General features: G+C 28.6%; 1 protein-coding gene across 1 annotated transcript; it reads right to left on the bottom strand.

Moving 5' to 3' along the window:
- Nucleotides 1-7,107: 7,107 nt before the first annotated feature.
- LOC114168522 (beta-glucosidase 13-like) lies at nucleotides 7,108-11,006 on the bottom strand. The gene is made up of 13 exons (XM_028053374.1): nucleotides 10,743-11,006; nucleotides 10,553-10,622; nucleotides 10,320-10,378; nucleotides 10,132-10,207; nucleotides 9,877-9,954; nucleotides 9,705-9,792; nucleotides 9,339-9,591; nucleotides 8,775-8,890; nucleotides 8,309-8,523; nucleotides 8,174-8,205; nucleotides 7,705-7,807; nucleotides 7,489-7,585; nucleotides 7,108-7,418 (listed from the first exon to the last, which is right to left on the bottom strand). The coding sequence occupies exons 1-13, from the start codon at nucleotides 10,860-10,862 to the stop codon at nucleotides 7,250-7,252; spliced, it is 1,476 nt and encodes a 491-aa protein (XP_027909175.1). The 5' UTR covers nucleotides 10,863-11,006; the 3' UTR covers nucleotides 7,108-7,249.
- Nucleotides 11,007-12,458: the final 1,452 nt, after the last annotated feature.

Raw genomic sequence — 12,458 nt, 5'->3', positions numbered from 1 at the left:
TTTTGAGTTTGGACAAGATTGTTTTGTTTGCTCATGATGTGTTTTGAACAAGATTGTTTAATTTTATTGCCTTAACAAATACTAAATATTTATTTAAATGCATGTTCTTTAATTATTTCTATTCAAATACTAAAATAATAAACATTTCTACAAATGTATATTAATTAAGTTAATTGTGCTTTTAAAATCTTTTTTCACACTATACTTTTTAGATAGCCAAATAATTGTTAAATAAGTCTAACAATTTGTTTTTTTTTTTACTTATACAAGGATCTAGTTTTCTTTTAATAAATAAATAAAAATCAATATTAAAAGTTTGAATAAAAAAATAATATTCAAAATTGAAAGCAACCTAGATAAGCATTAAATATAGATTCATTAATATTATAAATGAGTAACTTCTTCACTAAATTTAACTCCTCTCTTACAAATATTATCACATTAATCAACATGTATAATTTAGGTATTTTCACATGGTGAAATATATACTAGATCTTATCTTATTGTTTTCTTTTTTTTTCTTTTTCTAGATAGTGTAATATAGTATTATTTTTCTTTTTTTTCTTCCTATAAGTCCTCCTAAATACTATCCAAATCTTCCATCTTTGAGATGCAAGAATGAGAAGGTTATTAAAAAGAGAAATTTTATTAAAAATGGTCACTAAATCTTTAAAAAAGAATAAGAAATTAAGAAATATTTAATATCAACATGACATTAAAAAAAGGGTTTTGCCAAGTACAGCTCACACCAGCAGATAGTGAATAGATGGAATAGTAAGAAATTGAAATTTGAAACACATGATGGAATAGAAAATTTCTTGAAGTGTGAAAAAGGGTAATAGAAAAAAGATCATGATAGAATATGGAATATTAGGGTTAGGGTTTGGCAACAGTCTCTATAAATGCATAAAAAATAGATATACATTGAAGTGTGTGTGCATTTTTTTCATGGCTTAAGCCAGCTGCCATGGAAGAATGAATCAAAAAGTAAGAAAGGTATCATTGAATATTTATTGGTAACTTCCACAATGTTTATTCTTACCACAAATTGAAAAGTAATTACAAACACTTTTTATATTATATTATGAACATATTTGAGATAGTTTGCTAAAAAAAAAAAACTATCAAAAAAATTATTTTATGTATTATTCCTTCTAATTTACAAAATTTTATATTTATCTTAACTCTTTTGTATTTAAATTTAGCCTTTCAATTTTATCCTAACAGTTTATATAGAAGCAAATCTAATTTTTTTTTTTTATTTTAGGTATTTTCCATGTGAAAGTAAAATTCATACTTTTTTTCAGATTTGTGAAAAATAATGAGAAATAATTCTAAATGTGAGATTTTTAATATTCAAAATAGGTAGAATTATTATTATTATTATAATAGTCTCTGTTTTAGGACCCACTTGTCATTGCCAGCTGGATCCTCTTCATTCTACAGACACCTCTGACACGTGAGACAAACTCATGTTCCAACAACTGACACGTCAGCACTGCTTTGTCGTGTGGGAATGTGCCCTATCACAATTTTTCTTTTTGTCCATTTGTTAAATTTAGTTATGTTTTAAATAAAATGGAATTTTTGCAATTATTTTTTAAATTTTATATCAAGTAAATCTTATTTTTAATTCTTAACTTAAAAAGTTATTCACAGAAATAAAGAAACATGGGTTTTTAATTTGGTCAACATTTTCCACCAATGAAGAAGCTTTGTGTCTTCAAGTTTTCACAAAAGTCATGTCAACAATTATGACATTGTTAGGTTTACTGCAACTACTTTGTTACAGTGTTCTCTATCAAACTTTTTTCAAAATGATTTTATATAATTGTATATATAGTAAATTATATTTTATTTCATTCATAAAATCACATTTTAATTCATTTTTATATTTTTTAAAATAAAGATTAACCTCAGAAAAAAACACACCTTAGAAAAATGGAGATTAACTCCATGTGTAGCCTCCAAAAACATCTTTTTTTGTCACTTTCTTTCGCCATTATATTCCTAATAATTAATATTTCATTTTCATTCCATCATAAACATAGAAAAATGGTGTCATTTAAAAAAATATTATGAATAATTGCCACTACCAAGCACAATCTCATGTCACCAACATGATCTACTTAGTTTCATGATTTTAATATATAACAATTCAATTATCAAAGGATACAAACAATAATTATTTCATCCCAAGCCTTCAATTTATTAAGCTAAATTTTAAATTATCTACTATAATGCTTAGTTGGGTTTAATCATAATAGAATTTGAATGTAAAAAATTTATGTACGAGTTCAAATAACTAAAAATTAAAAAGTTTAGTATTTTATTAAAAATTTATTATTTTAAGGTTTTGAGTTAAAAAATAATTAAAAAATTTATATAAATTTAAACTTATATTTTATGATGAATTATCCATTAAATGACAATATTTTTAACTAATAAATAAGATGTTATGGTAATGATAAATTTTTTTATTGTGTAATAATCTCTAACTACTTATAAACCATGCTTTAACAACTCTTAAATATGTGCAAATGGGTACCTAGTTTCTTTAGTTTTCTACAATTTTCTTCAATTATTTGATCATTATTGATTGTTTTTCCATGATAATAAGTAATTAAGATTAAGAAAATAGTTTGTGGGGATATTAAGGGCAAGTGGGGGAAAACTTTCTATTAATATTATTAAGACTTTAGGAATATGCCAAAAACTTCATATTTGACAAAGAAAGAGAAAACCAACCATCATCAATATATTCATATCTTTCTTTTTCTAAGCTTAAACCGATTTATGATTGGTCAAAGTCATTGAGAATTATAAAGGCTAATGTCCATATTAAATAACCTAACATTTCCCTCTCACATGACCCATTAAGAATAGCACATAGCATTTTATTTTATTTTTATTTGTTTTTTTTTTTAAGGAAGAGTGCATTGTAATGGAAGAATATTAACCCTGTACTAATGATATTGGAAACCTAGTTTGCATCCATTATGACACATTTTCTATGGTTGGAATGGTAGCAAGAGAAGGTTGAATTGCACCATTAACTAACCACTACTCAAGCTATTTATTAAATCTTTTTTCAATTTTGTAGTATTAAGCAAGGAATATTGCACAAACAAGTAACTCTTTGCAATTGAATTGTTGAAAATTCGGTGATTATGGTCAAATTTGAGTATAATTGAAGAATCCATATCTAGTTTTAGTTAAGAATATGTTATATATCTTTGAAGAACCTATCTCAAAATTAAAAAAAAAAAACATCATGAGAATTTGTTATAATAAATTGTGTTAAATATGTTTTTGGTCCCTTAATTTTTAATAAAAATTTAAATCAGTCTCTCTTCGAGACCAATTTAGTCTCTCATCTTTAATAAATGGGTGAATTTAGTTATTTTAACCAGATTTTGTTAAGTTTATTTGACGTTTAGATGCGTTTCTAAGTAAATATTGAAACAAAAATGAGTTAAACAAGGTAAATAACTCAAATATTATCATAAAATGCGTTTAAAAGTCAAATAAACTTAAAAAAAAACGGGTTAAAAAGACTAAATACACGTATTTCTAAAATTGAGGGACTAAATTAGTCTAAAGTTTCAATGATGAATTATTTTTAATTTCCACCGAAAGTTAAAGGATAAAAAACATATTTAATCCAATAAATTTTAATGATGTAAGAATTGTAAAATAAATAATTGATATTATCTTGAAATTTTTAAATTAAGAAATTGGTAAACATATTCCAAACCCATTAATGGTGTGGGTGAACACCAATCATGGTTTTGCTTCATCATTGACAAAGTAGAAAAATACAAGAAGGTGACAAGTGGGTCCTACCCTAATGTGTACATATTAACCTAATTTTATGAATAAACCCCTTTTGAAGGAACTCTACCTTTAATTCCAAGGAAATTGAATGGCCCATCTTGCTTTTGTCAGAACAGACAAGTTATATAACTGGGTTCTAAACATGGCCCATTCGAGTTTTTTTTCTTTAATATTTAGTAATCACAAGTATATAGAATTTTTATTTGTTATCTAACTAATTTTCACCTTTTGTGTATTCTAGTGTAAAAAAAACTAGTATTTAGTGAAATTAAATAAAAATAATAATTCCTAAATGACACTATTATATTATTTTAAAGAAAAATTATATCTTTACTCTTATTATATATAGGATAGAAATATTAAATCAACTAACTACTATTTTTAATCAATAGAAAAATAATTAATTTTTTGTATAGATATTCAAAGTGAAAATATTCAATCTTTTTTACCGAGATGAAACCATTCTAGTTATCTAATATTTTTTTATTGAATACAATAAAATTATTTATCATTTTTCATTAATCTCAGTATTTTTTATATTAATTATAAAATTTTATATCTCTTGAGAAACGAAGACAAGTAAGCAAAATTACAATACAAAATAATAATCACGTTATTAAATTAGTGAAAAAATTAAATGATTAGAGCTTCATTGAAAAATATAAAATTGTTGAATATTCAATAAAAACTCAATTGAAATAATCAAATCTAGATCCGAAACTTAATTACACAAAATTAAATTTACAAAAATTAAAAAGATCAATTAAATATTCAAATTGTGCTTGTTGTAAATATATAAAACAAAAGGATAAATATAACAATGATAAAAATAAACATTAATAAAAAAACAAGAGTTTTATAAAAAAGATGTGTTTAAATAAAATACAAATAATTGGAATCTTTTTATTTATCTAAAAACTAAAAGTGCAAAAGATAATATGTAAGATATTGTGACTCCCAATTTCTTCATGTTTAATTAAGCTAAATATAATTATACATAATTTGAGAAACTATCCTTAACTACCCTAACATATAAATTTACATTGATTAAACATAAAATGAAATTATAATACATGAATGTAAATTTCAGAAGACATAAATTTTACATGGTAAATTAAGATTAAAATTATATTTTAAAATATTATTTAGAAAGAATCTAAACAATTATTGAAAGTGAAGATTGGGAGAAGCAAAAGTGATTTGAGAAAGAGGATAAGGAGAAGAGGGTGTGATTGGATTTAGGGTTTGGACACACCAAAGTGGGAAAGCTTTGTAATGAGGAAACAAAGCTTTGTTACATGTGAGGATTGTCTCTTCCATGTGCATTTATTCAATCTTTTTGGTTCATGTCTATTTAACCAAACATTCCATCTTCTTTTTAATCTTATAAAAAAAGGGACTCCATTGTGCATTATTGGAGCTACAATGTTTCACCATCATTCTAATTATCTAAACATAAACCAAAAGAAAAAAAAAAAAAGTCACTCATAGTTGGGTCTTATATTTCTTTGTTAATTTAGTTTTGCTTTCAATGTGTATTCTAATATTAGTAGGAGAAGAAATTGTCTACCCTTATTTCTATTTTTTTCTCCAAAATTTTGGATATAAAAAAATTAGCTTTCGAAGGTTGTAGAGGAACATTGTTGTTGGCCCCATGCCTATGATAGAGAACACACTACACCATTGATGTTGGGGAGGAGAATTAAAAATGCATTTTTTTTCTCAGATAATGTACTATATAGGCATCTAATCAACTTAAACTATCGTGTTTTATTTTTCAGAATTTAAAAGTTTGTTAAAGCATTAAATACTTAAATTTGTATGAATTAAATGAATGCCACTTAGTTAAAGAGTAAGATCTATTATCAAGTTGATTAAACATTGTTTATAATAAGTAGGGGTGTGGTCGGCGGGTCAACCTACAAGCTCGTCAAAATAAGTTAGGCGGATCGAGATATTGAGTTCGTTGGCTCGCAAAAGTCAAGTTCGCATAATCTACAGCTCGCGCAGATTGGTCCGCGGCCAACGTTATAAAAAAAATGTGCACTTGTATATACTAGTTACTTTGCATCTAGACTTCTGCATGAACGTTCCAATTTTTTTGTATGAGTAAAAAAGACAAGTGCTATGTATTTTTAAATGTGTTAAAATTTGAAAAATACATCATGTATGTCAAAGTACAAATATTAATATGATGAAAATATTGAATTATCAATTTATCATCCAACTCCCCCAAAATCTTTGCTTAATTTTTGTGAACTTGTTAAAACTTTTCAATTCATTAAATATTGAAAGCTTTGTTATACTTTAAAAAGAAAAACGATTCAGCCTGCAAGCTAAAACTCATACTGAGCGGGTCAAACTTTCTCACCCATCACACGTTTTGCAAATCAAGTACGGGACGAATCTAAAGAGATCCACTCGGACTTGTATTACCACCCCTAATAATAAGGAGAATAAAAGTGAATCAACAACTTAGCCGAAGTAAGTTGGCTCACCACAAATTGCTAAAAATAAACCAACAAAATTCGACTTATCTAATATGTTAATCATTTAATTTATTTTATATATTTATTATATTTCAATAAAAATGAATTGACTAGTCTCAATTTTTTATAAGATTAAAATCAAACTGTTCATTTATTTTATCAAATATTATTAAAATAATAATTAAAATTTAAAGTATTAACTTAAACTGCTAACAAATAAATTAAATATTCTAAATATTAAAATATTGATGAACAATATTTTAGTCTTTGAAAATATCAAACTATCAACCTACAAAATTAAATAATTACAAAAAAAAACTTATGAAATAATCAATAAACATGAAAATAAAGATTTGTTATTAGAATGCACCTTCATTTTGCCTAAGTTTAACTCACGAGTTAAACAAATCAATTACAATTTATACAACATTTAAAAAATAATGATTTTTTTTTACCTAAACCACGTAAGTTAACTTACAAATTAGAAACCATTTTAATTTTAACCTTACTAGTTCCGACCCAAATCATTAAGAAATGAAATGCTAGTTCGGCATAAATTGTAAAGTTTAATTCGTTCATTACAAACTCTTCTAATGTTAATTGATATTGGGTATTCCCTTTTTGTATATTTGAGAAAATGGTAGAATAAGATTTGAGTATATCATGTTAAATATATTATTTAATTTTGTCATTTTTACCTTACATAAAACTTAGACTCACACTCAGATTATTTTCGACAAAATCAAACACAAATATAAGAAGTAAGACAAAAACGCAAAACTGAGGAAGAGATTAATGGAAGTTACACAGATAGATTATCAGAAATCATCAAAGTCTGCATAGTTCTTACAATGGCCTAAAGCAAATGACAAGGATTAAGAAAGAAAAACAGCATATTCTTTTCTTTACCTTACTCCATCAATTCATTGGTGAAGAAATATTTTGAACCACAAAGCTGATCTTTTACGGTATCTTTTGAGTCCATTCTTGTAATCCACATAAACCAGTCCAAACCGAAGACTGTAGCCAGCACGCCATTCAAAATTGTCCAACAATGACCATGCAAAGTATCCCTTCACCCTCACTCCATTCCTACCAAATTCATACTTTTAGCCTTCCAAATTCTTTGAACTCATAACAACAATGAACACTTTAAACTCACCTTATGGCTTTATGAAGATACACAAGGTGGTGGCTGTAGTAATCTATCCTTGCTCTGTCATTAAGTACCATTTTTCCATCATTAACCTCATCAATTCCTGCAAAAGTTTGCATGGCACAATTCATGGATACAGAAAAACCAGTGTTGTAGCATGGTAAAGATTGTATTTTAGAAAGAACAAAAAAGTGACATGGATCACCCCAGAAGATTTTTTACCATTTTCTGTTATGTAAATAACAGGGTTGTTGAATTTCTCCTTGGTGTATTCTAGTAGACCTTGAATTCCTGGTGGATAGACGTAGAGCCAGTCCGAGGCTGCCTGCAAAATATTCATTTCTCACATGCTTTGTGAAAAATTCTATGGAAGAGGTAGGGTGAAAAATTCAGCCTGGATCAGTTATCTCGACTCGACTTTTAACCCAGGCTTAAAGCGTTGTTTTTAAGATTTAATTGAAGTATTGTAATAAGGTCAAATCCAACTTCGACTTGACCTTAATCCATTTGAGAGGGGAATTTGGGGGTTGAGACTTTTTTTTCGGCCTTGTCATTTGGGGTCAGGACTGATCCATGGGACACGAGCCAAATTGACAACTCTAACTCAGACTAATGTAATGATAAGTAATCATTGTCATGCACTGAATGACAGAATTTAAAGTGAGTAAAACTTATCTTCATATACAAGTACCTTTGGACCAATGAGAACTCCATTTCTTCGAGCTGATGCAAATGCAACAACAAAAAGGTATCATGCAAGTTTATGAGGAAAACTCAATAGAAGTTGATTGAAAAGTGTGTGTGAGCTTCAGTTAGAATAGCTTACAGGTAAGTGTAACACAAGCATCTGTGAAAGCAGTTGGTCTTTCACGTGGGCATGGAGCACTAGTTGCATAAGCTGAAGTGTAATAATTTAACCCTATGAAATCAAAGGACCCTTTAACCATCAAATATTCACTTCTGGTAAACTTTGGCAAACGTCCTCCAACATTTTTTACCATTATCGCCGGATATGCGCCGGAGTAAAGTGGTTCCATGAACCTTGAATGAACACAAAAAAATGAGTTAGACCTAACCATGTCACAGAAAATGTTAAAAACAAAACCAAATCCAAGACATTCCTAGTGGTCAATGGCTAATAAGGAAAGAAATCCTAAATGGCTCAAAAGCCTTACATTTTCTTAAAATAAAAGATATGCAATAGAAAGGAAAGAAAGATATATTTTTCTGCCATGAAATTTACCATGAATGTAAACAAAAAAAGAGTGTTTCTTAGTGGAAAAGACACTTACCAGTCATACATAAAAGCAAGACCTCGATATGCAGCTTCTCTGTCCTCTTTTGATTGAGAAAGTGGCAGAACCCAGGCAGAATTCAATGTTACCCCAATTTGACCCTTCTGAGAAACCTATTAGAAAATCATTCACCATCACATAATTTTCTATGTAAAATCTTAAAAAGTGATCTTAATCTTAACTCAATACTACAAAACCAGTTTTTAAGGTAAAGATTTCCCCTAGTTTTATATACTATATTTGGACACCATCTCCAGTTGATATGAACTTGGATTTTTTTTTTTTCCAATATAAAACAAGGGAAAAAAAGTGATTTTTGGTTCCTATACTTTCAATGAAACTTCACTTCAGTCCCTCCACATTCAAACTGATAATGTTAATCCTCAAACTTCTGAAAATATGTGAACTGAGTCCTTATTTCAAGTTTGTAATGGTCAAAAACTGTTACTAAATGCTAAGTTTAACAAGAGGATGGACTAAATTCATACCATAACCTCTTTTCTCTCAAAGTTAGGAACTAAAATCTCATTTTTACTTTAAAAACAAGAATAATGCATTAACCTGGAACTTCTCCCTGTAAACTTTTACAGCTGCAGCATGAGAAAGAATGAGGTGGTGTGTAACCACATAGGGCTCAGTGGTAGAATCACCGGCCGTGCAGTTAGCAAACCACTTGGAGCATCTATTGGGTGGGGATCCACCATCTCCATAACCTTGAGTGCTATATAGAACTGGTTCATTTAATGTAATCCAGTGTTTAACCCTGTCACCAAATTCCCTGAAGCATACTTCTGCATAATCTGCAAAATCCTGACTGTTTGCATAATCAAAAAATCAATTCTTTATCAGTTGTGAGTGAAGGGAAAGGACAAGTCCATGTCCATGTCCATGTATTCTAGAGAACATAATGATCTCACTATTGCTTACACAATTTTGGGATTCAGAAAACCACCATATTCATCTTCAAGAGCTTGAGGGAAATCAGAGTGAAATAGAGTTATAAAAGGTTGTTGTCCTGTAAACAAAAACAGATACATCTAGTTTAGTTTGATTTGTAGAGTATCAAGAGAAAGAGAGCATGAAAATTAATTCTACAAACCATTTGCTATCAGATCATTTATGAGATTGTTGTAATATGCAATGCCTTCGCGGTTAACTCCTCCCTGCAAGTTTCCACCTAAAATCAAGGTAGTTTAAACTTAACTGCATTATGAACAAACCATACAAAGCTCTTCTGACCATTGTGTGTGATTCAAGATAAAGTGTTAAGAATTTCCTCAAAACATGCAAACTCATGATTTAAATTAGCATCTTGTTATACAAAACAATAAAAGAGATGATTATAGTTTCTCACGGGGTAGTATTCTTGGCCAAGAGATGGAGAACCTGTAGGCATTGAATCCAATATCCTTCATCATAGCAACATCACCCTAAAAAAAAAAAAATCAAAATCATCAATCTAGATGAAATAAAATCTCACAAAACTAGGGCAATTCTTCTAGAACTAGATTTCTAAGTTCAAAATTATGAGAAAGAAAGTACCTTGTAGCGGTGGTATGAATCAATGGCAACATCTCCATTACTGTGGTCTGCTATTCTATCTGAAAAACCAAGAAAAATGTCTCAACATTTTGTATAAACCAACTTCATTGTTCAACAAACCAACTCTGTTCTATCAAATAGTACATTGCATAAACCAACTTCATAATGAGAAACCCAAAATCAATTTGGTCAAGCAAATGGTGGACATGCAAACAAATAGAAGGCATGCAAACCTGGGTGGTTATGAGTGAAAGTGTCCCATATACTAGGGCCTTTGCCACCTTCACGTGCAGCACCTTCATACTTCAAACCCCAATAGCACAGAGCCCAGAAAGGAAACAGAAAAGTGCCAAGTAAGAGACAAAGATCCAACCTTTACACATAAAGATGCAGAGGTTTGAGCAACTTGGGACAGAACAAAACCTGGTAAGCTGAAGAAGCTGTTCCAAAGAAGAAATCTGAGGGAAAACTGCTCCGATTAAGAGAAGCTGCAGAGTGAAAAAGAGAAAGCGTTGCAAGGAGAAGAACAACCTTAAGCCACATTGTTCAAATCTGAACGAATGAACTCAATTCTCAAACTTGGTTTGGTTTTTGCCCCCCAACACTGAAACTTTATATTATTTAACTATCTTCACCATGTATTTAGGAACCCCACAAGGAAAAGTAGGATTCTTTGTTTTTTGCAAGTGAAAAGGTGAGAAAAATTGCTGTTATATTGATTATTATATTTGTTTTTTTAGATGATGTGGTAAGAAAGGGTAAAGTACTTGAAATGAAAAAAGATGCTATTATTCCAGAAAAGGGTTAAGAGGTTCCATGCTTAAACCACTTCAACTTCATGCCATCTTCCTCATACCATTCCAGTTGTGTTGTCAAAGCTATGAAAATGTGTTATCTTTTCTTGAAGTTGATGAAAACCTTTGAAGGAGGGTGAAAAATAAAATTATTATTTCTAAAATTTAATTTATTAATTTTTACAATATGTTTACTTGAAGATATCTTTCATTATATCAAATGTCTTAGTTTGTGTTATACTTCCCTAATACCACATCATTTTAAAAATTTTAATGTATTTTTTATTTCAATACATTTCAATTTTAAGATTTTAAAAAGCTAATTTAATTATTATAATTAAATTTTAATGTTACTCTAAACAATGTAGCAATGAAGACAACCTATACTATGGTACTTCAAATTAGTTCCTAAAAATGTTGAGTAATAGAAGTGGACAACCTATGATACTAAAAAAACAGTACCCTAGAATCCAAACTTAAATTAGAAAGCTTGTCAGCGCATTTACTTTCTTCTTTCTATAGATGTGTGTGTGAGAAAGAAACATGAAAATCAATAGCCTTACATATATACAAATACAACATCTTCCTCTATTAGATCTTAAGAAAAAGCGACAACTATTTCAAACACCTTTGATATTATCTTTCAAGAGGAAACCATTATCATTGAAATTCTTTAGAAGTTGCAAGATAGTTATCTCATCCCACAATACATAATCATAAATTGATAAAACAACCGTTCAGGTTATCTTTCATATGTGTAGGAATGACAATCTAAGATAGATTATGAGTCTGTAAGAAAATATGTAGGATAGACTAATTATTTTAGTCTGCTAATCCGTTTAGGTTTGTTTTGTGTAACTCACAATTTGTATGACTTGCATGACTAACATAATTTAAATTTCTAAAATTTAGTAGCACCAGCATAATATGTCGTATGTGTTCTTTCTAAACAACTTACTTATTTGTGTTTTTTCTTCGATCCATCAAATAGTACCTCGCTCATTCGCATCTAATCCATCCAAAAACAATTTTCTTACCAATATTTCTTCCATTATTTTAATTCAATTCAAAATTATATTTATATTTCAATACTTGTACTTACAAATTAAAAATTATAAAATTGTAAATATTATTCATTTTAAAAAATAGACTTACAAAATTTATTATTTCTAATAATTTAATTAAATAAAAGTAGAAGTTATTAAAAATTTTCATTTTAGTATTCTACATAAATTTTGTTTAAACATATAATTTCTTACATGGATAGATCGTGAACCGACCTACAAACTAACGGGTTACAAACCGACCTACAAATCCACGAATTGAACCACAAGTTTGTAAATCA

This window comes from Vigna unguiculata, chromosome 11, assembly GCF_004118075.2.
Source record: "Vigna unguiculata cultivar IT97K-499-35 chromosome 11, ASM411807v1, whole genome shotgun sequence".
Lineage (NCBI taxonomy): Eukaryota > Viridiplantae > Streptophyta > Magnoliopsida > Fabales > Fabaceae > Vigna > Vigna unguiculata.
This window is presented reverse-complemented; position numbering and strand designations above follow the sequence as displayed.